General features: G+C 40.6%; 1 protein-coding gene across 1 annotated transcript; it reads left to right on the top strand.

Annotated features, from left to right (window-relative positions):
• The first annotated feature begins 21 nt into the window (after positions 1-21).
• On the top strand, positions 22-27,597 carry bin3 (bridging integrator 3). Its single transcript, XM_029164033.3, has 9 exons — positions 22-167; positions 7,271-7,319; positions 8,129-8,169; positions 12,594-12,655; positions 14,212-14,348; positions 18,122-18,162; positions 22,568-22,709; positions 23,768-23,902; positions 26,176-27,597. Exons 1-9 carry the CDS (start codon positions 160-162, stop codon positions 26,320-26,322), a joined length of 762 nt encoding a protein of 253 aa, XP_029019866.1. The 5' UTR covers positions 22-159; the 3' UTR covers positions 26,323-27,597.
• The last annotated feature ends 56 nt before the right edge of the window (positions 27,598-27,653 follow it).

Raw genomic sequence — 27,653 nt, 5'->3', positions numbered from 1 at the left:
CTCTTTTAGTTTGCATTGTGTTTGTGTGAAAACCCGAGGAGGAAGCACTAGCGGCTTAGTTCCGGACTTCCTGTTCAGCGCTTGACTGGTGAGTGGTGGAAAGGGATGAGGTCCGCACGCTAATAACACTACTCAATGAACCCGGAATAAAAATTCAAGATGAGCTGGTATGTATTTTCACCGCATCGTTGATTTGAGTTCACGTTATTACACTAAAACTATAACTTTAAAGAGATGGATTTATAATGACCTAAGACTTCGCTCGTTGACCGGCTCTGACTATCTCCTGGAAGCGCTACACAAACATTAGCATCATAGTAGAAACAACAGTTAGCGCTAGCTTGATAAACACACGGTTTTGGAATCCAAAACTCCTATAAACTGATTGTACGGCTGTTCCCATGTCGTTAGTGAACACGAAGCAGTGCATGTTTAAACAAACCGTTGGCAGGAAACCAGAAGCTGGCTTAAAAGAGATTAATGTTGTAGCCAAGTTCGAGTGTTAATAAAGTGAAGCTATTCTTACAGTAACGTTAGCAAAGCTAACCAGTGGTAGTTATGAGACGTATATGTGAGAACATAATCTACGAAAGCCATAAAACATATTTGATGATGCTGAAGTTATGGCTCGTTGTTTATCCTGTGTGTGTGTGTGTGTGTGTGTGTGTGTGTGTGTGTACTGTATATACGCCTAGGATGTCTATTTAGCACAACTTATAAAACTCTGTTGATAATTAATAGCCTGGTCAACAGTGAAACGGATTTTACGATTTTATTACCACGGAAACACAGAAACATCTCTGTTTCCTGTCCTGGAAATTAAAGTAATTGTATTTTATCTTGTGTTTACTTTGTGTGTGTACCATAGTATAATATTAAGTGAGAGTAACCTCTCAAAGCATTGTGCATTTGTCCACAAAGCTCTGTGAAGCTAAGACACCCCAAGCCTTACACACACATCTAACACAGCAGATCTAGTCATCTCAGATGGTTTAGGTGAGGAGTACCTGGGTAGAGCTCGTTGCTGTGGCCATGTGTACTGCTTGAGTGGCAGCACTCCACCTGTGTTACATTAATGCATAAAGTATATCAGCTTTCTGAAAGCATGACACTCCTGCTACAGCGCTAATAGAGCTGAGCCACATCATTAGAGTCATGATCCCCCCCAAATCTCAAATCTGTCAGATACTTTTTGTATCGTTGTCCCTTAAAGCGTCAAGTGTGGAATTATTAAAACAGGGACCTGATCAAATTGAAATAGCTCAACATTATCACAGCAGAACAAGTGCTCGGCATAAGCATTACACTTCAGATCAGGTGACACATTGAACATCATGCCCGTGATGCTGAGGTGCCTGCACTGGTATAAAATGAGCAATGGATCTTTTAAATGCAACACATGGGCGTTAATGAAGGAATCACCTTCTCATCCTCACATTAGGGATTCTGTATAATCGGTGTAATGGAATCCTTCCTTGACTAGATGCTTAGTTTGGCATCACTACTTGCACTCACACTTGCGAGTTATAAGCAGTTAGTTCATGCACATAAAGACCTGTTAAGATAAACATCAATTTTTATTACTGTTCCAAAGTACATTTGTGGGGGGAGCTATTTGCAGATAAATAATGTGAGTATTTAGAGTCTGCCCAAGCAATGTGAACAATAGCTCAGTGCACCATGTGTTAGGTCTTTTGGGGATAAATATGGATTTTCAGCAGTTGGGAGTGGGAACCCCCATAATTAGAGATTAACATAAACACTGTGACACAAATTTTTCAAATTGACACATTTATATTAATGCGTTGTTCCAGCTCTAGTGTGAATGTGTTGAATTACTGTAGTTTGGTGCATCAGAGGAAGTCACTGAGTTCTGACATGAGTTTTACCAATGATCAGTGAAGAAAACATTTACATTTATTACTGATATTTGCGGGTTGCTGGGTAAAATTTCACACTACATTAGAACATTTCAACACTCAAATTGATAAATGGCAAAAATGAAACTGTTCTTGGGCACATGTGGTCTATGGTGGTAAACAGATTTTGGCAAAAGGATAAAATGACATGCAGTCCAACTCATTTCACTTCTCCCCAGACCTGAAGCTCATGCGAGTTGTCAGGTAGTGAGCAATGAATGTAAATTAAATAATGTGAAACAAAAAAAACAGTGAAACAAAAAAATTCAAGCAGTTACTTGCCAGTTGTTGTCTTAATAGTCAGAGGCAGACAGTAGTTAAACTTACTTTTAATGCAAAACCAGTCAGTGACACCATTCACACAAATGTTGGATCAAACACTACCGTACTTGTTAATTGGCAGGTCATTTAATCTCTGTATCAACCTCTTACACAGGCAGTGGGCAGAAGAAGATTAAAATAGAGATTTTTGGGATAAGGTTTTATTACTACTTTGTAACAAATATGATGAATGTGTTTTCAGTTTAATAGAGTAAATCCATTGTGCTTTTTTAAAATAGGGGTAGATTTAGATGACAGATGAGTCTCAATTGTTTTATTTTAAGTACAGTACCAGAGAGATGCTCAAAAGAATTTCCCTCTGGTGACAGAGACACCCAGTCAACCCTATGAACTGTACTGAACTGTAAATTAGAGAAAATAAAAGATTACACTTAGATTGTGGATCACGATTCTGATATTTTGATCTCAAAGATTTTGACCTCATAGTTAGAATCCCCACCCCTACAAAGCTTTCTGTGAAGTCACTAATGGAGGGTAGTGCATTCAGTAAAGCTAGACTTTAGTCCTCAGTCGTGATGCTGTTCAATGTAAAAAAACGGTTTGCACAATTTCAGTTTTTGTTCCTCACAATATCTAACTGCTGTTCATGAGACGCTTACAGGGCGCTTGTGACGCGTGTGTATATTACCTTCTTTGTAATGTGTTACACATGGCTACTGTCATTTTGAAGGAAGACCGTAATCAAGTAAGCAAGATGGCGTCACTCAGTTTTGTCGGGTAGTCAATAGTTGGCATGTGATGCTCCTAACAGCATGCAGTGCCAAACACAAGGTCAGGAGTCGGGTATTAACCAAGTAAAAAGGGCCCTTTATGGGCTCTGCTGACTTATGCATTCCAGTAGGGCCTGCACACTTGCTGCTATGACGTGAGAGGTTTGACTTAGGGGTCATCAGAATAGTTCCTCTTCCGCGCATCTTGAACCAGTCCTCTGTGCTCAATGGAATATCCAGGGTTGAATGATGCCCTATCTCTGTAATGGCATACACATTCGCAGTTTTAGTGAAAAGCCACTGGTTCTTCCAGTTGGTGTATAATGTGTCCCGGTTAGAGAACACTGTTGTGCCTTTGTTCTTGGCCTGCGTGCTTTACAAGATGGCAGTGATGCGTAGCTTATTACAGAAAAGATCAGATTCTTGATAATGACAGCAAATGTGCAACAGGAATATTTTCTTTAAATTCATCTGTCCATGAAAATGACAGACAAAAAAACAATGAAACATATTGCCCGGCCCTTTCTGTAACATATACAGTACAAGTGCAATGGCTGCAGATTTTATTTAGAAGATTGTTCAGTAAGCGTTTAGCACTAAATACCAAGCCAATATTCAGCTGAACAACCCACGCCTGCCATCACTAGGCTTAGCTTTGGACTTCAGTTTGTGTAACACATAAGTTTTCTGTCTTCTGCTGTCTTGTGGCCGGGCCTCTGCCATGTCAGACATTAGTTCTGGGTTCACAGGACTCGACTTACCAATGTTTCTAAATGTGACAGCCCCTACAAAAATATTGTTGTGTGAAGAAACATTAGAAATGATTCTCACAGTCAGTACCATCCTCCCTCTTTCTCTCTCGCTCGTTGCCTGCTACATTTTCCCTCTCGCTCTTCGAAGCACACTTCACTTTGTGTGTCTGCCAGTTCTCATGAACAGTTGAAGAGAATGACCTCTTTCATTTGGCTCTCCATAGAAGTGAATTTATCCACTATATGTTTCTATACTCTATAACATTAAGGACTCGGCTCATTTTTTCCACGGGAGTACTGAATAAGCTTTGCTACATTTAAAGTGGAAATCCAGCCAAATACAATTACACTTGGAATCACCGTTGATGCCATCAAGTAACCAATTTTGTCTTGGTCAGCTTTGCCAAAATATGGCATTACAGAACATGGAGAGCAAATATTTAATATAGCCTGTATGACTGTTTTAAAACACTGTAATGTAATGTCACAGGAATATAGAATGCCAACGAGAACATACTGTATAGCCATCGTCCTAAATGTTTTTTTTGTTTGTTTTTTTTATAAATACAACCAAATTGGTTTTATTTTAGCACTGCGTCCAACATTTACTGGCAAGTAAAATTATATACCCCTAAATGTAAACGCAACTTGTAACCTTTGTCAATCAAGCTATCTGTAGGGTGAGACTTGATATCAGTCTACCCAGGGATGTCAAATTGATGTATCAAAGGTACTCATTCATGTCAGAATGTGACGCAAAGGATTTAACTTTCACTGATTGGTTAGAATGGAACACTTCAGTCAAAAAGCCTTTCGAAACTGATATCTCAGCACTGTTCAGTGAGTTTGTGCCACATGAGACTCCATACAAAGCTCTGTTATAGAATGCTGTACTATTAAAAAGCTTGACAAACTGTTTGGTGTCTACCAGTTATAAAACTGAGGTCAAAACCACAAAACTGAACCATGTCATGACACCATGAACATTTCATCATATGAGTAGAGTTTTATTTAAACCTCAGGGAATTTCCCGAACATAGGAAAGTGAATCATGAGCAATAGTAGAAGTAGAGTAGGTGCGTTACCACACTGATTGAAAGAGTTAATCTTAGTACCGGCATGAAAAGGAACGTGGGCAAATGTGAGTCTTAAACTTGTAGTTATTTTTTGATCTGTGGTTGGTTCTCGCCATTGTAATTTTGGGATAGGACAGATTAAATCTATATTCAAATCACTCATGTTGCCGTGCATTGTATAGGATGTCATATGTGATATCTGGCATTTCAGAGTTGTGTGAGGCTATATATAATCACAGAAAGGTGAGTCGCATAAGATTGAGATGAGTAATGTGCCTGTTTTTGCTTTGTTTCTTCATGTTGTCTCACCCAAATGATGACACTGTGGGTGAAACTACTTTCTGAGCCAAAAACAACTCAGTGATTTTTGGTGTGTGTAATCAACTGGAATTCAGATGTCTGCTGTATTTATATACATTTTCGTGGAAAACAATGTCCGGGCACCTCATAAGGCACTGTAGCAACACACAGGAAGCAGATACAAAAATCTAGTCTGCTATTTTTTTTCTTTTAACTAGGTTTTTGTATGAGATTATTTTACCATGTTGAGTTTTGTGATTGAGCTGTCATCAAAAGATCTCCCCCAGCACATCAGTAGCATTCCCTGGTTGCACAATGAGGCCCTACATCACACCCTCTCTTTTCCATCTCGTTAGTCTACACACCTTTCTTTTGACGCAGCTGCTGCCTCACCCTGCCTGTCAGCAGCAACTGTCCATCATAAAGCTTAGATTTCAGGCCATTAGTGCTACATCAGTGACAACCTACAGCCAAGCACATTGGCAAGGTGTTTTTTTTTGTGTCTGGATCCCAAAGGCGCTCTGATGCTTGGTAGCAACTTATTACAGCATAGGAAAATGTTTTGAAATGGAGAAAAGGTTGTTTTAACTAAGAGGGAACATGTTTCCTTTTCTTTTACCACAACTATAGTCGAGTTTTGTTTCCGTCAGGAGCAAAGAAAAGTTTGTATTTTATTCTGAGAATTAGATACAGTTACACTAAATCTCATGACATGTTTTGATGTTGATCAGTCGTAGTCCTAGTACATGTACACATCCTCAGAACATGCCGTTCCCTGACGTGTCTTTTGTAGCAATTGCATGTTTGTTATTAGCTCTTGGCATGTATAACATTCTTTATGGCACTCACTCATCATCCGAGCTGCCTTATCCTCATAAGGGTTGCGGGGGGTGCTGGAGCCTATCCTAGCTGCTATTTGGGCGAGAGGCAGAGTACACCCTGAACAGGTTGCCAGTCCATCACAGGGCCACATATACGCTCGCTCAGTTTTGCACTTACACCTTTGGGCAATTTAGAGTCTCCAGTTAACCTAACTGTATGTCTTTGGACTGTGGGAGGAAGCTGAAGTACAGACAGAACCCACGCTCCCAAGGGAAGAACATGCAAACTTCACACAGAAAGGCATTTTGCTGTGAGGCAACAGTGCTAACCAGTAAACCACCCTGCCACCCTACATTATGGCAGACATAATAGATACTACTTCTTTATGTTGTGCTTTTGTATTGTTTTATTTGTTAAAATAGGGTGTTATTATTTATTTTTGTGTACTGTGGCGAAGTGGGAGAATTATTTTTTAATATATTTATGTAATACTTGATTCACTCATTTACCTACTAATACCTCTTACTTTGGGGAAGCCCCTTTGGCAGCAATTACAGCTTGTCCTAATGTTTTTCACATTAGGATTCAGGCTGATTATTTTTTTTCCCTGGTAGAAAAAAAACATGAAAACATGTTTAATTAGATTGGATTACAACCTTCTCTACCTTTTAGTGTCCTGTGGCAAGGCCCAGGCGGTCAGACATCTGATAGGCCAGCCTAGTACGACAGTATATTAACAAACACACCAAACACAATATAAACGTAAAAACAGATTCTGACTTGAACATGTATGTTCACGTGACTTGTGTTAACAAAGAACACTGTTCTTTTTGTCATTCATATTGTTTATTGTTATCACAAAAATATTGTAAAATATTATGACAATTAGCTTTATATTAAAAGTTTTTTTTAAAGTGGTCTTATGTTTCCTGAAAGTACCTGATGACCTTTAGGTCTCACCAGCACAATTTCTCTTTCACTATTTTCTTTCCTACATCTTGTACAAGTAAATAATGTTAAATAAAAACTCTGCAATTTGATTGCTATTGCCAGACAAGGTCATGTAGTAAAGCCACACAGAAAATATGGGGCAAGCACTTGTGTTTAGGATTTGCTTGTAATGGGAGCCAGATGTGTTCCACAATGACATGAAGTGAGTGTAAACTTGAGGGTAGCAGGGATTAGCCTTAGCCTTAAATTTGCTTTGGCAGTTATTAAACAGGTGGTGAGAAAGAGGCACATCTTCACCTTAAGACCTCTAGTCAGCCGTTATGTGACGGATGACAGTTAAATTTATTTGCAAGCAGCTCTCTTTCTGTCATCATTCATTGTTTTCTTCGTTATTTCAGGATTCCCTTTAAGATTGGACAACCCAAGAAGCAGATTGTCTCTAAAACTGTAAGTCATGTACAAACAATCACCATATTCAGTTAATTATTTAAAAATATTGAGTGCAAAAAATTGGTTTTCTTATAATAATGTTGTAATACATAATAGTCATGTAATATCATTAGTGGACTACACCCAAAAATCTACTGGATGCCAATATGTCTAAGCTGTTTAAGGGGGCAGAGGTGGTTACCTTGAAGTGACAGTGAGTGGGTGTTCTCTTTGCTGGAGAAAACCACTTCCACTGTAATAGGTCTGTGGCCCAGCAGTCACTGTCGGACTTGGTTTCCAGCTTCCTGTGCCATCCTAAGCAAAATCCAGGGAGTGGGTTAGTGGCAGCCCAGTTAAATTATCTACAAGTCACAAAGTGTCAACTACCTCCCTTGTTGTTTTGGCCACTGTGTTTAAATCCAGGAGCCTACAAAACCACAAGGCAGGAACCTACGAGGCCTTTATAACCAGCTTACCATTTTTAGAGAGATGTTGGGACAACCTGCCTTGGTCCTTGTTGACCCTGGGACTGGTGTCCTTACATACCCATCTATAGCTCCCAAGTTTATGTGCTTTAAAAAGTTCCTAAAACAAAATACGTGAACCATTGATTCAAGTGTAAATGTATTTGTACTGAAGCTGGCTCAAGCATGAGTAATAACTCAGATTGTAAACATGTGTTATAGCTTGAATTACTTTATTGGATATATTTTACTGTGTTCATGCCTACAGTATTCTGTGTTTAAATAAATACAAGTAATTTATACTTGCTGCCAATTGTGTGTGATTTTTGCTGTAAATTTTACTTGAAAGGCTTTTTTTTCCAGGTTGAAAGAGACTTTGAGCGAGAGTATGAAAAACTCCAAAAGTAAGTATTTCTTGATCTCTTTGGAGAGTGTTATTTACAGATTGGTTGTAAATTAATACACTTAAACATAATTTATTATGTTCACATTTTTAGCCAAGTCAGAAGTTCTTCTTTTTAAAAAAAATGTAGAGGCATTAAGTAGTTTCAAGAAGTGCACACTGTTATGAAGGCTAAAATCTTAAAATATTTGAAACTTATTTTAAATATTAATTTAAGTCTGGTAACCCTAAAACAAATTGTTTTCTGTATGTTATTAAAGTACTGTGCTTTATTTGTGCCTGTGTTTTACTATTTTTTTGGCTTTGTGTTTGCAAAGCATTGTGAGAAACACACTTAACATGCCTTTCATTGTACAAAAGTGTTTATCGCACACAATTTGCCAATCCCTGCTGTGGTTGGTCACTTTTTTTTCTCAACATTGAACTGTGAAAGGACCCACATTTTATCTGCGGTGAAATATAGTAATTGGAAAACAGCTCTTACTTTTTCCCAGTTAGTCCCCTCAAACCTGTATAAAGCATGATTCTACTCAGCTTGTATTAAATGCATAAAGCCTATGTTCATAAAGGCTCAAGGGGTAATTGCATACAGTGCTGTTGGTATATAACACCCACTCACTTTTACTTTTTTATAAAAGCTCATTTTCCACTTGCTGGCCCTCCTCATTTGTGATGACTTTAGTATCAAGGTTGCTTAGACATACTAGGGTAAGTTGATTAGTTAGTTGTTAGTAACAGTAGACAAACATGAGAGACAGTTGCTTAAAATTTATTTGCATTACTATTTAATTAATGGATTTTCCATTCTGAAGACTTTTGTGCAGTTCATAAGTCCTTTGGGGAATAAAAGCCTCATTTGTCGTTTACATGACAGTTAAGAAATCAAATTACTCAAGAAAGTTGACCTGGTTTCTTTAGTGCGTGTCACAATGGCATGTCATTCCGTCATTAAACGCCCCACCACCAACCTCCACCCACTTCCGGTGCACACACAATTTGTAAAACAGCCCAGACAGGAACCAAGTCCTTTTACAGGTAACTAATGTCAATAATTGATTGACAGCTATTATCTAAGCAGACAACCCTTAGTAACGTAATAACAGTGTTTTTATAAAACAAGGGCGATAGGGCGTCAAGGCAGAAGCCAGTACCCCCCAAGCTCAGTACATCCAGGCGTTATCTCACTGTGAGGCAAAGGTTATAGAAACTCCCTGAGGGCCCCAGGGAATGAGTGGGAGCACCATTTTTCTCTCAGGTTCTGTTCAGTAGGAGGGCCCTTTATAAAGAAGGTGTGGTGCCAGTAGACCTTATAGATGAGTCAGTGGAGCAGGCATGTGCAGACATTTAGATTCTCCTCCCTAGAGATCCATATCAACACACCGTGGTAGTGTGCTATAAAAATATTTGAAAGGCCATAATCATGATTTCTGTGCATATTGTTTCACTGACTTGAGAAATATTCGTATAACTGAGCTTGTAATGATTTCAAATACAGTTCAACCTAAAAGTTACAAATATCTTTAACCCAATGTACTATACTATAATATATGAAATTATCTGCTAAACAACTAGTTCCTAATACACTTTGGGAGGTAGTGTTGATATACAAACAAAATATTATTTTGACTATCTTGATATTATGGCAACCACCAATAAATTTGTTAGAGGGTAACAACAGTCCATCACATAAAAGTCAGCCAATCTTTGGAGCTGCTGACTTCTATGTGAAACACTATAATGACAGTAACCTTTATCAGGATGACCCCTGGAAGAGAAAACCAACCATTAATTTTGCCGCAACAGACAAGTTCAAGACATCACCACTTATGTAAGGGTTGTTAGACCAAGGAGAGTGATGCATCAGATTAGCTAGCCTCCACATTCACCTACAGCAAACAACTACTACCAGTACTTGTACTACTACCACTAAATCGATTAGATGCAGTGTGATGACGTGGACTGCAAAGTGAAAGAACAACTCAGACAAGCTCAACATATCTAGGAACTGCTGGAAAACTATGTACTTCTAGTAGTAGACGTAGTTTCTGATAAAGCTGATTGAGAGAAAGATAATAATGTGACAAGTTGTTATTAAAGTGTCAAGTAGCTGCTTTTAAAGAATTTAATGTAGGTCATTTTATTCCAAATGTTAAATCAGATGTCATTTGATATGGTGGCTCAGTTCTTTCTGTAATAGCGTTTGACCCAAAACCTATTATTTTATTCATCCATTGTTATGTATTTGGGATGTCTTAAGATTTGTGTTGGTCAGTAAATGCACTGGTGTCGCTCCATTTTTCAGCAGTTTAAGTGGCTGAATAATTGTGACCGCACAGGCCTGTCACAGATACCAGAGCAAGGAGCAGCAGCTGTTCCACTAGGCCGCTCTATTAGCACCTTTTGGAAAGAGACTCCAGGCTCACCTGGCACTCATCCAAAGTGGCTCTCTCACTGTCCGCGCTAACAGAGTAGGCAACAGCATTGTGCAACACGTTTTAAAGTAGGAGGTACAATACAATCTGGAACACAAGTTTCACATGCACAAGCAAGCAGTACATGAGCACCTACTGAGTATAGACAATGGCCTCAGAGCTAGTTTGTTTACATACTGAGATGCTTTCTCGCACTATTTTGCAACCAGATCTCTGTGACTGGCAGGGATTTACTGGTATTTACCTCATTTCATATTTGTATTCTTTCATTACCCTCAGGTGTGTCAGCCATTTTAACAGACACAATTTTAGTTTGTTTCCTTTGTATGATCTTTCTAATGTATTTATACTTGCTGCCATCATAGACATAAAATGAATTAACTGAGTACAGTATTTCAAGATGTTTAAAGAAATGTCAGAACCAACTTTCTATTTGAAGGCATGACTCAAAACAGAGTTGTAATTTGATAGCTTCATGCAAGCATTGCCTCTTATATCAGTTCTTTGTCAACATAACTGAAAACTGTAATTGTCTGATCACAGAGTTGTCTGAACTCTTCACACCACATTAATTGTCGTCTTAATTGTCCCTGACTAAATGCATACTGCAAATATATTCATCAGGAATATTGCAGAAACAGGAAGAAGACCTCTAATTAGTATAATTAGTAGATGCTGACTTAATACTGCCTGAGGTATTGCTGATAATATTGACTATGATGCGTCTAGTATTTGCTTCAATTACAGTAGAATTGCCTGTTTCTAAATGTGATATGTTTAATGTTCTTTTAAAGGAAGTCTGTTATGGTTTTAAGACCCAATTACATCAAAACGGTGTGAGGGCTACAATAAGTTACTGTGGAGATTGTTATGACAGAATTTCTTTTTTCTGTGATGTGAACAATAAGGGACTAAGTTACATCATCTACTGCAAATGACATTTTTGGAACATCTTCCATCTGGTCTGTGGCGATTCAGTGCAAAATTACAGAAGACGTCATGCTAAACAAAAGCGTGCTGGGAATAAGTTGTGATAGAAAAAAATTAATAATTCTCCTTTTTTGCTCTTAAGCCCTACACCCTCAGAGTTGAGTACTTTTAATAAGGAAACTAACAAATGAGTAACTGAAGCTGCAACCATAGATCAGTACTACTCAAAGCTGCCATGACTGACATGTATGAGCTAAACATGAACAATTTAGATTTGTTATTAAATGGAAGTGAAATCTAACTCAGTAAATTATATGGACATACTAAAATGGGTCAACCAAGAACCAGTCACATATTGTGATTCATGTACCGACTGTACGATTTTGCCCCGAGTAAATCCATCTATTTCTAGTAGCTACACAATAACATAGCCTGTAGGTATCATGTGTGGAGGCAGCTAACTTCCATGTTGGATTTGGTTTAGTATATATATATTTTTTAATGTTAATCTAGTGGCTGTAGTCCGCATGATCCTATGGGGTTACACAGGAATTGCCAACCTAGTTAATATAACCTGTCACAGCAAGGATGGAAATGAAACTGTACCACGTTCCCTTTTTCATGAAAGCAGCACAAATAATATGACGACAGTCTCAGGGGACATTCTAAACCTCTCATTTGCCTTAATTGATATAATGAATGGCATGTGTTTTCAGCCTCCATAGTCTGGTAATTGCCATTTTTAACACCCATCAATGGGATATGTGCAGTGGAATGATTGAAGACATTAATGCTTTTGAGCGCAAATGTTGTTGACAGTAACAAGAAGTATTCCCTGTATTGTTAATTAGCTAACGGATGTTATAATAACATTTTATGTGGAATCAATGAAATGTGTAATTCCTACTTCAACCATGTTTTAAACGCTCATTTCCTTTTCTGTTTCTGATTTGGTCCTTTATTTCCAATAATAAATATAATAGAAATATACATCAACCTGTAACTTTCATTGCTTCCCTGTATTGAAAACTGGCTGGTAATCATTATTCTTCTCATCCCACAGGCTGGAGGATCAGACAAAAAAGCTTCACAAGGACATGAAGAAAAGCACTGAAGCTGATTTAGGTGTGTTCTGCTACCAGCCCCTGTGTTACTGCCTGGTGTGCCATTGATCTACACTTTTTATCAACATACTTAAAGTTACTTGACGGGTTTTTCCAGGCTAGTAGGGCACCCGGTTGTCTGGGTTTGTTTGGCTGTGCTTTATCTTTCTGAACAACTCGACAAACGAGACAAGCCTCCACCTTAATCTTGTTTTATAGGTTATTTTGAGTTGTCATACAGTGTGCTGTGAGGTTTTAGGCAGTGTTTAGTAAGGGTTCGGTTTTTCTAGCATCTTTGCCTTCATTTATTCATGCATATGTTGACCACAGAAACCATGTTTACTTTTTATTTGCTTGTTGGGTTTGGACTTGTGTATTTGGGAAGTAGCAGTAGACATGGCCTGTGGTAAGCAGTCAGTTGTGGGGGTGGAGGAGCAGGGACGGATGGAGGAGTAGAATCATCTTCATTTCCTCTCCTTTGTGCTTTGGAATATGGATGTCTGCATCATCAAAGTGTCATAGCTGTCAGGCCCTCATTATTGTTAATGGATTCCATCTGTTGCACAGGTCCCCTCTCCACCAACTGCTTTCAAACAAAGAACTGGACCTGCTCTGCATGTCAGCACAGCTTTCTGTGACCACCTTTGTATATCATGTTGGGGCAGTGATATTCAGAGCTCTATTGAACTTGCTGACAATTAGCTAAGGGGAACATCCTTTAAGATGGTTCACAATTTCAGTCAAGCTTACAAAGCTAAGTAAGGGAATTGTTGATCTTCTCATCTCACTCCCATGTTATCACAGCATATTCACAGAGTTTCACTTGGATACTACTAGTATAAATAATAAAATAACAGCCATTAGGTCACATGTTGATTTTTTATTACCTCATTTCCCACATGTTGCAGTCTGACCAGACAAGTTCACATGTCTGGAACTTGTTATTTGTACAAAGTACAGGTACAAATGCCATGCCACAATAATTAATTGGCTGGAATTGTTCCTGAGAAGATCCCAATGTAGTGTGAAAGAGACCAGATCTCCACACGCTTATTTTCTCCACAGCTCCTTTTGTCAGCATGTCACCTTAGTGTAGCTCATTTACTTTGACAGTGGAGCCATAATCTGATGTGTGTGCTGTGTCTAAACAAAGTGGCATGAGTGCAGATTAACAGTAATTGGTGCTGTCAGTGTAGAAACATTGTAAAGATTTTTGGTGCTCTGGTGAATATTCAGCACGGCAGGCAGCCCCACCACCCCCTCAGATTTTTACAATGGGGGCAGCACTGTGCCATTCTACTTTTGCTCTTTAGCTCCTTCCCAAAAGCTTACTTTTGAAGACACTACCACACAGAACTCTTTTTAAATTGGATTTGTTAAATAATAGAAAATGTTGTGTAGTAGTGTGTTTCTGTGGCCATGAAGATGAGATTGTATGCAGTCGGTATTTACAGAATTATTTTTGTTTTTATTTAAATTATATTTTATATAATTCACTGTACAGTTCTTTTCCTTGCATTGTCTTTTTACAAAGTCATCGTTTAACTGTATCCTGTTCTGTGTGTGTATGTCCGGCAGCAATGTCCAAAGCAGCAGTGAAGATCTCTGCAGACCTGCTGAGTAACCCACTATGTGAGCAGGACCAGGCCTTCCTAGAATCCATGACTGCTTTAGACACAGCTATGAAACGGATGGACTCCTTTAACCAGGAGAAGGTTAGAGTCCTCCACACAGACGCCCATGCTTTCCTTAACCCTCCTATTTAACTGTTGTCCTTTTTTCCCCCTCTACGTCGTTTTCCTGGCCATTGTTGTTAGGTTGGTATTGGAGGAGATGTCTTACCACAGACATACAAAGTAGGAGACTACAGGGCTTTTTGTTGAAGACGCATGTTTTCATGACTGTCAATATTGTGCAGCCTGTGCACTAAAAACTATCCGTATGTCTTTCCTTCTGTTGCCTGCTTGAAAAGCATCTGTGGCATCATCCTCTATAAGCTCAGGATACTGGTTATCAGCTGTGAACATTGATGCATTTGTGACTCACTGTTGACTAAAATATTTCAAACAATTAAAAGGCCTCTTCCCACCAGGGCAAAACACTTGCCATAAAATTAATACAGGAACCTATAGTCATAGCCGATTGTATTGTTAGTAATAGTTACTGACAGAATATATTACTTCAAACCATCATTTTTTGTATTGCTGCAATAATAATCTTTCCTCTTTCATGGAGAAAATAAATGGTTTTGCTAACTAATACTCCACAGCACATCTAACTCCTCCAGTGCCTCCTGCAGCATACCACTACATATTATAACTGGGCATGAGGTTTCAGACCACACAGTTTCCCTTGTGTGTTTTTGGTTTTTAGTGTGCTTCTTTTCATCTTTGTACCTTTTACCCCTGTGTAGTACATCCTATGGGGCAGCTGTAAATACGACATAGAGCTTTCTTTGCAAAACTGAAAACTATATATTATCCTCTGGCCCGCTTATAGGATCTGTTCTTTGGCTGTCAGGTCTCTTCAGTTTATTTGCTGGGTGCAGTTTAGTTTTTGAGTAGAATCACTGCCACAAGTGGTTTTCCTGTGAATCATAGTGGCCACTGCATGTGTGCGTCCTCAAGGCACAACACTGTGAAGGGTACACTTCACAGGAAAAATACAGAGAACGCAGGAGATCACACTGAAGTACATACAGATTGACTTTTTTCCATCTGTGTTTTCTTGATTCATTGCCCTGCTGTAAGGTGTTCTGGGGTTTTTACATGTGCTGCATTCAAATATTCTCCTTTTTTCACATCTTGTTGTGAACCAGTACAATTTCATAACCTTTAACCACCAAAGAGCTAACAAGGTGGTGAAAATGAATACCACTATGAAAGGTGTTTTTTTTTTTTTTAATGCCATCGTAATGCTGTAGCGTAGGTTCCCAGTAGAAACACAATCTGGAAATATACTTGACAAAATTAGTTTTGTATTTTCTGTAGTAAAATTATTATATCCAATAAAAATGCTGGGTGGCATTAAGCCTGTAAGTATTTTCTAGTAGTTTTAAATACAGCTTGTCACATTTTATAAGAGACATTTTAAGTCACTAGGGGTTGAGCGTGTGGACTTTTCACCCATGATGTGTATGTTCCAGGGCTTGACTTGGTTGAGTGCCCAGGAGAGCACTTCTGCCAGTTTGACTGTTTTCAGGGTAGCGCAACTTTTGCATTGATTCAACTTTGTACAGTATCAAATTTTGCTTTTTTGAATTAAACTCTGATGTGTTTCTTTCCTTTTTTTCTGTTTAGACATTTTTCTACTTTGCTTCCATCGTGACCTTTGTTTTAGCCAAATCTGTAATGTGGGGGGGTCTCCTCACTATCAGTGTCTTTTCAGCTATTTCTAAGTCATGATTTTAATGTGATTTGGTATTTTCTCTTTTCTAGTATCAAAACGTGCAGCCTGTCTTTGTAGTGTCCCGTACAGGGTGTATTTTCTGCCTCTGTGATTTGTAGTTTTCCTGTCTGGCTCTGGTTGGATGCCTTTGACAGTGATTCAGGCAGTCAGTTTGATCCCAGCACTTTTTCAATTGTAGAGCACAACAGTCACCAACCATATTGACGTGGATATATATTTTTTTAAACACCCTTTTATCCAGAGTGGATTTTGACAGCTAGGTCACACCTGATTTTCGCTACATTTCTTTCAGTCTTACTAAATAAAATCTTTTGCTTTAACACAATGTTCAGTTCTAGGTTTGGGCTGGGCGGTGTGTCTACTTTTGTACAGTGGCTAAAAGTAAGCTAGAGGCAAAATAGTGATTCGGAGCACTTTTTGGTCAGTCTGCTATGTGGAGGATCACCCCGGGTTTGCTAGGTGTTTAAAATCCAGCACAGCTTACTCAGAAACTACTGCAGCTTCTCCCTTCAAGACGACTGACGGCACCGGCAGCAAACCCTGTTGCTCCAGTGAAATAGACACAAAAGCATCCACCCTTTGCTCTTCTCCGTGTTGAGACGAGATGTTCCGCCGCAGGGCCCACAAGTAAGAGAGCCAGCAGATAAAACGTGCAGCGATAATGAAGGCAGCAGTGGCCCAGGTCTGTGTGTTTATTTCTGGGGCTGAGGAGGGCTCACAGCCCCGCCGGCACACTGCTGCTGAAGCTGAGCCCCAGTGTAGATGGCAGCAGAGCAGTAGAGGATGCTCCGTTTGGAGGGATATTGATTTCCTCTGCGATCTGTGTGTATTTTTGGGAGGCCTGTGTGCCAGGATGGCCTCTGCCCCGTGACTCACTGATGGAGACTGCTGCTTGAGCGCTGGCCTCAGGCTCTGCAGGGCCTCCAAGGAATATTTCTGCCCCCCCCCCCCCTCTGTGGGAAGGGGCAGAGGGTAGAGGGCACCAGCATGCTTAAGCAAATCTGCCGCTGTTGTTCTCCCTTCTCGCTGCATGTTCTCACCTTAGAAGCGGCGGCGCAGCTCAAGTTGGGGAGGGGGGGGTGTGAATATGTAAAACAAAGAAAATATGAATTCCCTGGTACGTATTTGTTATTGGTTCTCTGTTTTCCCTTAAACCATAATCAACCATTTTGTACTTGGAAATCGGTGTCTGTGCGAAGCAGTGAGAGCTTCTGTATGTTCTTATAGATGGTCAGGGCATTTTTACCAACCACAGCTGCGAGCCTGCTTCCTTGCTCTGTGATTGACTGTCCTTCCATTAGCGAGTGAACGTATGATTAGTGGAGCTGCTCACTCTTCTCATACAGCTGTCACTTCACATCTCGCTGCTTTAACATCTACACCTCTCCTATCATTTGCACGTAACCTGACTTGATTGCCTAGTTAACTTCTTAAATTCTGTTAGGCCACAGGATCCAGCACTAAGCCGCCATCTGCAATGTAAATGACACTGGAAACTTTATTAATTGTGCAACTTCTGTGGGTGAGACTTGGTACCGGAGCTGGAGGCCTCGAGATGAGATGTTCATTTACTTCCATTTAACACCTCCTTCCCCTCCTTACCTCCCCTGTTGGTTCTGGCAACCAGAAGGAGTATGCAGGAAAATATAAACTGTTATTGTTAAAATGTTTGTTTGCAAAGAACTTTCATCTTGTAAGGCAGCCCACCCTCCACAGGATTTGAATCAGTTGGGCTTTGCTTTCATGTCCGTCCCCTGACGGTTTCATTCTTTTGTATCGCAAGCTCAATGAATATTCAGGGGTTCCTCCTCAGGGCTTGTGTACAATAAAAGAGTCAGCGTCATAAAAGTTTCTTTCTAAGCCCCCCCTCCCCTTTTTGTGTGCTCTATTTGAAATATACACAATTGCTGATGTTTGTGCAGTAGCATTGTTTTACAACTAATGAATGAGAGATGTTGAAGCTATTTTTTTTCTGTAATTTTGATGTAAATCATTTTGACAATGAATAACAATTAATAAGCTGCTTTCCTTAATAGAGAAGTGCCTATTCTTTATGCTAACAGTTGTTCTTGTTTTACAGGTCAACCAGATTCAGAAAACTGTTATTGATCCTCTGAAAAAGTAAGTGCTGGAGTTCTCCTTCATTTTTAAATTTATTGTAAGGTTTTGTAAATGTTTGTCTCTTACTCGGATAGTTTTAACAATGTCTGTGTGACAGATTGGTGGGGTGTTTGATGATGGTGCCTACATTTGCTGCTTTTAGTTTTACTTATTAGACTAAACTTTTTTTGCTCAGCTGGGTGACATACATCTGTAGCAGTGCCACCACAACGCCTTTTGTACCAATACAGATTGTAAATATGAACTAGCGAGTGAGCACAGCTGCTGTGGTGCTGTGTCTGGAAGAAAGTTTATTTGGTTCATTCCTAATACTCGCCCCCATTTGAACAGGCAGTGAGTGCTATTCCATTCCTGAAGTCTAAGTTGTTCTTTTATACGCCTGCGCACGCACACACAAACACACACTGCAGACACGCACATGCAAAGCAGAGGTACTGAAGGGAGTGGCTGGACTATCCCAGCCATCTTCCAGAGAGCTGTTTAAGGGTTTGCTTCCTCCCCTTGGCTCCTCCCAGGAGATTTGCTTAGAGTGTGTGTGTGTGTGTGTGTGTGTGTGTGTGTGTGTGTGTGTGTGTGTGTGTGTGTGTGTGTGTGTGTGTGTGTGTGTGTGTGTGTGTGTGTGTGTGTGTGTGTGTGTGTGTGTGTGAAACCCTCTCTTCCTTGTGTGCTCTGGTGGCGAAGCAATGACAGGATGGAATGGTTCTAATTTCCTCTTCCTGGTGGGCGGCAGGCGGACGTGTGGGCAGGCTCAGAATATGGCAAAGGGCCCGGCTTCCTGGGCCCAAGAGTCGTAGTCTGAATAAGGAGGAAAACTGTCTCAGGACACAAACATGCATACACAAACACTGGCTGGGACGTTAGAGGGGGCGCTGTCTCACAAATATTGTATTTTGGACAGTACAGTTGGACATTTACACTATTCTGTACCAGAGCAGTGAAAGTAAGCTTACAAACAAGTTTTAAAGCCAAGACCTCTTAGCTGACCTCTTGATTAACTTTTCAAATTTAAAAATGCAGCGCTGTTATGTTATTAAAGTGTATTCTTTAGAAACGTAGAGACACAAAAGCTACTATACTTTACAGCTTCCATTAAGATTCCATTAGTCGTTCACTAATGAATTTTTTTTATTGTTTCCTTAGTCTATGGGTGATCTTGTGTCGTTGTACAGAGAATTAGAGAAGAGTTGAAAAGGAGAACGTTTACGTTAATGGAAGACCTTGAATGCTTAGTGTGTGTATGTGTGCATGTTGGGTACATGGTTATGTCCAAGTGTGATTGCTATTAAAAATTAAATTTGGCTTTTTTTAAATGGTAAAATGCATGCTAAACAAATGGAAAAGAGGCAGCACCCCAACCCTCCCTCCCTACCTCATTGTCTCTTTCTCTCTCAGGCCTATACATGAATTTTCTCTTCTCAGTAGGGTCACTGAATGACATCACTGTGTTTATGTGAGGGGAGGGGAGTGCGTGGGCATTCAGGCATTTGTGTTATCCATGGCTGCTAACCTAGCCCTTTCTGCTCCGTTGCTCTTTTGGGTGAGAGAGAAGTCGAGCCTGTTTTGAGACCTCTGCCCTGGGTTGAGCTTTGACTGGACAAGCCATGTTCAGCCCTCTCTGGCCCTAGAGCAGGTTGTGAGGCCTGAAACCAACTGGACTGTTTGGCCTTAGCTCTGAGGCTGATTTAGTATTTAGAGAGAGGATAGCAGCAATTGACTTTGATGTGAATCTTTTAGTTGTTGAATATATTGAATTTTAGTTTTATCTAAAACTTTTATATAACAGATTGTTATCCTCCTTTTTTGTCATCACCTTTTCTGCAAGCATTGTTTGAAATGTCATCAACAAAGCATAAGGCAAGTTGAAGCAGATCGGACTACTGCTCAGACAAAATAGGTTCCACTGGCATGCAGACAAACACCAAGTTCTCATGGCCCACTGCCTTTACACCACTCCATATCGGTGGAAGGTATTTTACATTCACAGCAGCTAAATTTAAGCAAAACCTGTCGCAAAATAACTTTTACTGACACTCAAGTCTTTATCTGATAGTAAGATTCAATGGAGGTGGCCAATTGCACATAAACAATTCCCTTGCCTATGTTTTTAGTGGTTTGCTGTGTTTTTGCAGCGGTGAGTTATATGATGGTGATAGTCAAGAAGAACAGCCAGCATCGTAGACTGAGGGTGTCTAGACCAGACTTGGGCTTGGCTGATGTGTCACACTGGTCTGTCTGTGGATTGGCAGCAGCTCATAAACATACACTCTTGTCCAGATTCTATTTCCATCCAGTGTGTTAGCCACACCCTGACCTGTCACATGGACAGTGGCGTGCCCTTGGCCTCTGTCAACCAGTGTAAGGCATGACCGACCGCAAGCGGAGGCCTAGCCGGCTGACCGTTGGTTGTCCAGCTGAGGCCAGGACATTGAGGAAAACGTCCTGTGTCTGGACCAAACTATCATTACGTATATGTATAGTCACTTTCATGTGTCTGCGTATTCTTGTGTGGGAGCTTTTGACACAGCTGAGTCACTTTAACTGCTTCATAGTCTTCCCTGAATGTAGCAGTGAGTGTCAAGTGTTGTAGCGATAGAAATGGGTTAACTGGGTTGTCAAGCAGTTGGCTTTAGCCTATCACTCGTCTGTCTTTGAGCAGTGACCCTTAAATCTGTCACTGAGCTGAAACAAGGTTGTTGGCAGTGTTGTACAAGATCAAAGCAATACAAAAGCCATCATGACTTGTCATTAAGAGCTCTCTATTGGATGAAATATGCTGGTGAGCATGCAGTCACCCTTTGTGTCTTCCGAAAGATAATTTACCGCTGTGTTGTCATCAGCCAATAGGATCATTCTGGAGCGCACTCATGCCCAGAGGGTAGTTACATAATCCCTTGGCACTTCAAGTATGTGTACACTGGAGCAGATAGTAGACTTGAGGATCGGCATCCACCCCTGCCGTAAACTGGGCCAAAGTGGTATTTTATAAATAGCGGTAAAGCGTAGGCTGCTGGGCTGGGCTGGGCTGAGCTGAGCTCAGTGATGTCACTCAAACACTACAAGGCCACTCCTTGCTCAGCTTCCTGTCGAAAACAATCCCTGCTTGTCTGAGGTTGAGCCTCAGTTCACGTCACCAGCTCTGGTGAGGTTCAGAGGCAGCAAATCCGTGATGTAGGCTTTCAGTCAGTTCAGAAGTTCTCTGCGGTTCCTGCACGGAGTGGGACGTAAACCATGAGGCCCACACATTTTGTGGCTAATAACACTATGGGCAGAGGTGAACTTTAATAAACGATTGTAACGTTGGTGTGTAGTGTAGTGTGCCTACACACAAAATGCTTTAAATTCACTCTTCACTCTTCATTACAATAGTTTTTATTACTGACTCACGTGCAGCAGACACCTGTGTGAATCATTGCATGACCTGCTTTTCAAAGACACTGGTTTGTGTTTACATGGTAGGAGGCCAGAAATTAGTTATTTAACTCCCGCTAATGTTTTTATTTATACTGTAAAAGTATCCGTTGTTATGTATTTGTACCATAAATGCAATTGTTTTTATAAACAGCTTATTTATTTATTCTTATTAGACTATGTTTCCAATCACACAAAAACAGAAATTATTATATTAGTTCATTATATTGGTGGCTATTCCCTGCATACTGTTTATTAATGCTGCATTCAAGTGATAGTTCAGTCTTGCAGTATACATGTTATTTATTGTCCACCTGGATTTTTTTCTGTTTTTCATTAAATGTAATTAGGTTTAATATTTACAGTTGACAGTGTTCCTGCTTCCTATTAAAAGCAGCCACAAAACCAGTGCAACAAGTCCCAGGATGAAGCTCAGACTCCTGTTGCTAAGTTACAGATGAGTGTTTTCCTATTTTTAGTGCTGGAGACGAGGATTCTCGTTGCAAGAATGTATTTTCATTTGGAAAATGATAATTGTCACAAAATGAATTGTTTCATGCCATTTTGAACTACAGTAATTAGATAATAGATTAGAGGAAGCTTAATGCAAAGCTCTCCTTTGGGGTTTGAGAGTACCTCTGCAATAAGGAGTTGAGGAGCGGGATTTTATTTATTCCTAATGACTTTTGTTAGGATGAGATGCAGGATGCATGTCTGCATTCTCTGTAGAGAACAAAAAGATGTTTCTGTGATTTCACGAACTTCTGTGACCATTTTTTTTATTCCATTTTAGTCATTTTGAGTGGGTGTTTGTTTGTATTTATGCTTGTGTATGTGTGTGTGTGTGTGTGTGTGTGTGTGTGTGTGTGTGTGTGTGTGTGTGTGTGTGTGTGTGTGTGTGTGTGTGTGTGTGTGTGTGTGTGTGTGTGTGTGTGTGTGTGTGTGTGTGTGTGTGTGTGGTCAGAGATGTCTAAGATTGTCTGTACCTGTCTCACAGGTACAGCGGCGTCTTCCCCAGCCTAAACATGGCAGTGAAACGCCGGGAACAGGCACTGCAGGACTACAAACGCTTGCAGGCCAAAGTGGAAAAGTACGAAGAGAAAGAGAAAACCGGGCCCATTATGGTCAAGCTGCACCAGGTACCGTGAGTTTAACTCCTGCATTGGTGCACGTGGTGCACTCAAATGCTCCCTCTATCTGCAGAGGAGCAGAGTTCACTTGCTCTTACATGTTGCACGTATTGTGAATAGAGAGCAGTAAGTGGAAAAAGATACAAATGCTGACTGGATATGAACAAAAATAGTTGCGCACATGCATACTGTACATGTGCGCTCCTTCACCCACGCAAGCTACCAGGCTCTCAAGTAGTGCCTTTTCAAAAAGGCACTGCTGCACATCTACAGGCACATAATTGAGAATTGTAGACACACACACACACACACACACACACACACACACACACACACACACACACACACACACACACACACACACACGAGGCCACTACAGAAGCACACACATTCACAGATAGCGCTGCAGTGTTGCCTATGCTATTGCCTCTAACACATCCTCACATGGCGAGCCACCCACACACTTTGAGAAAAGCACTGTCAGGGGAACAAAGCCTTGAAGAGGCCTCCACATCCCTGCCCTTTGAATCCTTGTGCACTTAAAGAAATGATCCTGACAAAACACCCGTATACCATTTCCACTGGCATGTGTAAAGAAAACCAAGGTGTACGGAGGGTACCGTAATGTGGCTGATAAACAATATGTTGTGGTTTGAATATAGCAACTCCCCCCTTTCCCTTAATAAAAAATTCTCACCCTCTAACACGTATTTATTGTGCATTCCATAACTCCGTGCCTACAGTAGACTACCCACTAATACATTCGCACACAGATCAGTGGTGCTGGAGTCCACTCACAGCCAAGTCTGCCCACATTACCCACTCCTCCTCACTGTGGTCGTGATTACAGCCTTTTTTTACACTGCTTCTCCGTGGGAATTAGGCAAATATCTTTCTGTACAATAAGAAAAAGGATGGTAATTGTTTAAATGGTGAATTTAATAAAACTATAATGTGTGGCACGAGGTTTAACATTTAGCAACTGGCCTTGGTGAGACAAAGGAATGTTCTGTAACGTCAGAGCTGTTGATCATTTGTTCTTTTCCTCTCTCCCCTCCACATCCCAGGCCAGAGAGGAGCTCCGGCCGGTCAAGGAGGATTTCGAAGTCAAGAACAAGCAGCTTCTCGACGAGATGCCCAAGTTCTACCACAGCCGCATCGACTACTTCCAGCCCAGCTTTGAGGCCCTCATCCGGGCACAGGTTAGTGGACCCCCCAAGATGCACACATGCAGTCATCTATTAAAAATTAAATTAAGACAGAAGATGGATAGAGATGGAAAGCAGTGTAGAATCATAGCAGTCTTCCTCCAGACAGTCCTAATGTAATTAACCCCCAGTGGTTGCTAACACCACCATGCTTAGACCAGGAAGATCTCATCTGTCTGGCTCCATTGCAGCTCTGGAAGCCTGCTCCGAAAGCAGCTGGGTGTCTCATATTAGTGCTACCGTGTCACCCTCCTCCAGCCAAGACCTGCCTGGCAATGCCATTTCCCCCTCTGCAGCAGTGAGACTCTCCTTTTTAGTAAAATAAATTATCACAGACTTTCTGACAATGCTCATGGACAATGGTTTAAATAAAAATTACCAAAGGGAACAATCTACATCAGATAATTTTATAACTCAAAGCACAGGTTTTCACTTTTGAGGTTAAACTTTTTTTGTCTTGATTTTGGCTTTGTGTGGTGCTAAGAGTTTCTATTAGTCACAAAAGCCATTTTGTTCCCTCTACATTGTCTCTATTCATGTAGCACATGCACATGAATGAGCATTTACACATGTTTACACACACACACAGTCACACGTGGGTGGTCAGTGGCTCAGTAGACCTCATCCCCAGCCTTGCTGCATGTGCTTAGTTTCGTCCACTCCCTTCTCTCCCAGCCACTTCTTGTTGCTCAGCTCCCAGTGGCAGCAGGAAAAGACACAGACTGTCTTTGTTGTGAGTATTCAGCGTCACTAACACAGGTCCAGTCCAGTGATTGACGGTGGGGTACACAGCCTGACCTGTCCACCTGTACAGATGTTGATGAATTGAAACATTGTCTTTATTTTTTTTCTCCTCTACTGCATGTGCTCGCTTAAAATGTAAAAGATCACTTCCTTTGTCTTTTTTTCCTTAGTCTCCTGAAACAGTAGTCACACATTGTTCCTTATAATTGTAGGCTAAGAGGTCAGAGTGTATCCTCTCAGTAAAAATATTAAGCAGCTGGAACAAGTATATTAAAATCCTCATACAGAAATCTTGTAAATTAAAACTCCATTGCTTAAAGGCTTCTTTTTGTGATGTAGGTGGTCACAGCTGTGTGAGGGTGCATTTGCTCCTCGCGGTGACTGGACTAATTGTAATAGTAGAGTGTCATTGCAGCAGAGGGCACCCAGACACTGATCTGGTGTACATTATCATCACTGGTCATATGGGCATTTCCGATAGGCCTTTCAACAAGCCACTTTGGGAAAAAAATATCCGCTTTACCCACACAAACAGCAGTAACCCAATACTTGTGGCCCACTCATGTGGTTTAGGTGGCAAATATTGGTATAAACATACTAAGGTCTTTCAGACGGGGCACTTAAAGAGGCCTATACAAGGTGGTTTAGAAAAGGTTTTTTCCCTATCAGCTGACAGTGTCAAATCTGCTCATGACAGACTGAGACAAATGTTATTTCCATCTCCGACGCATGGGTCTTATTTATTTCCATCGTAACCCAGCCCTTCTTCTGATCTGACCTGTTGAAAGTCAGTATGCACTTTTCTCATGGGTGTATCTTGGTTGGACTTAATGTTTCAGCTTGAAGCAGGACACACACAATGCCCCCTTAAGAGCTTGGTATAGCATGCATTGCTGCATGAATACATATTGAGCTGTGTGTGTGTGTGTGTGTGTGTGTGTGTGTGTGTGTGTGTGTGTGTGTGTGTGTGTGTGTGTGTGTGTGTGTGTGTGTTTCAAGGGCTTGTGTTTCCCAGTACTTTCATTCTCTGCCTACTCTTCTGGAGTCTTGTAATGTGATTAAAGTCTATTAATCATCAAAGCAACTCTCTAGGGAGCCTGATTCATGAACTAAAGGGAAGAAGCAGAGGTGGGAAGTGTCAAGAAAGCTTTCAGTGAACACACACTATCTCTTGTTCAGATTGGATGAGAAAAGCAGGGTCACTAAGCGTTGAAACACTGAGTTTTTGGGGCTTTGCCGGAGTTGTTTGATATCTGAGGGCTAGCTCTTCTCCTCCTGGATCACTTCTCATTAGCTGGGTTGAAGGGGTATGAGACCAGCAGCTTTAGACTTTTGACTCACAGTGAAAGCAAGGTTACGTTATACATATAAGTGGAAAAGCGTTATATACAATATAGATTTGAAGGTTTTTTTTCTTTTTTTTCCCAAGAGGCACCTAAAAACACTGAATCGTACCAGATGTCACACAGGACTGTTATTTTTCTGCCATCTCAACCAAGTCGTTTTCTCTTTCTGCCCTCCAGGTGGTCTATTTTACCGAAATGTACAAAATCTTCAGCGAGTTAACAGACCAGATCGACCAGGCAGGGCTGACTGATGAGCAGAGGGAGAGGGAGACTGAGGCCAAGCTCAGCGAATTGCGTGCTCTGTCCATTGTCGCCGACGACTGAGGGAGGAAAGCTGAAAACCGGGAAGGGCTCCTTTGATGCCCATCTGAATGGATTGCACTCTTTTCAGGCTCCTCCGTGCAGTAGAAACGGACAGCGGTGGCCTTAACCTGATTATCAGTTTATTTCCTTGCGGCCTCATCACCCCCACCCATTCCTCCTGCACTACACTCCGTTTGAAGACTCAGAGCAGCTGAAATGCCACATTAAGTAAGCCATCAACCAAGTGCAACATTATAAGCCAATATCTTGTTTTTTCGGTGAAGGAATCAAACTGTTCTCATTAGAACTAATTACCAGGGCTACACGTATGGGTTTTAGAGATGCATTCAAGCATGTGTTTTAAAAACATTGAATGTTTTTAATCAAATCTTTGTTACTAACAATTTGTGAAACATTTGTTATAGTTTTTTTAATGCAACACTACAAACTGAATGTTATGTAATATTTTAGGTTACCAGCAAAACCGTGTATTTCTGTACCTTGGCCTTTGCTGGTTGTCACTACCTTTAGCTCTGTGCCATGTTGTAATAGCTTTGTGTTGAGCTTTAGAGGAAGATTGTGGTACTATCACCTGTGCATAATGTGCCTACATTGTCCGGACTGGATTTAACGTGGTGCCTGTGCAGCAGTGTTAAATTGACCTCTCAGGCTGCGGAGAGAACACGCTTTTTCCAAAAGTCAAAATCTCCATCCAAAACAAAGGCTGGTGCTCCCTCTAGTGGGAGATACATGTATTGACAGTCTCCTTTTATTCACACCATCCATCCTTTGTTCTATTGTTGGTTGCTCAGTTTGCCACTTAGCAAAGAAGCTCACACGTGGTTAGCACAGCAGATTAAGTCAGATTGAAGGTGCTCGACCCCGGCAGTGATTTGCTTTTTGGGGTTTTGGACCAAATTGTCTTGTCATTACAGTACACTCATTTGATAAACACACACTTTGCAGTTAGTGGGTCTGGATGTTAATGTACACACAGCAATTGCTCCCATCACGTTACAGGATCTTTTTTATAGGGGTCCTACAAATAATTTGAATGTTTCTTTAGACATGTTTTAGGAGATTGTTTAATCTACAAGCACGTGAGCGTCTATTTATGAAGGGTTCTCTTTTTAAATTATGAAGAATTTAATTCATAGCAGCTGATTATCCTTAAGAAAACTTAATAATGAGGGTTTTTTTAGGCTTCTTTATGTATTACGATAATCTGTTAAATGACAATGTTTTATGTCATTTACATGTTCAATCATTAAAAAAATGGCTCTTTAGAACCTACAATCTGTGTTTGATTTTTTTTTTTTTTTACAGAAAGTGCAAAAGTTGAGCCTTTCCTC

This window comes from Betta splendens, chromosome 9, assembly GCF_900634795.4.
Source record: "Betta splendens chromosome 9, fBetSpl5.4, whole genome shotgun sequence".
Classification (NCBI taxonomy): Eukaryota; Metazoa; Chordata; class Actinopteri; order Anabantiformes; family Osphronemidae; genus Betta; species Betta splendens.
Note: the sequence above shows the minus strand (reverse complement) of the source record. Positions and strands in the feature narration are given on the sequence as shown.

Coding starts and splice junctions, on each gene's coding strand:
- bin3 (XM_029164033.3), top strand. Junction 7,320..8,128: donor AGCAGATTGTCTCTAAAACT/GTAAGTCATGTA, acceptor TTTTTTTTCCAG/GTTGAAAGAGACTTTGAGCG. Junction 22,710..23,767: donor TTATGGTCAAGCTGCACCAG/GTACCGTGAGTT, acceptor TCCACATCCCAG/GCCAGAGAGGAGCTCCGGCC.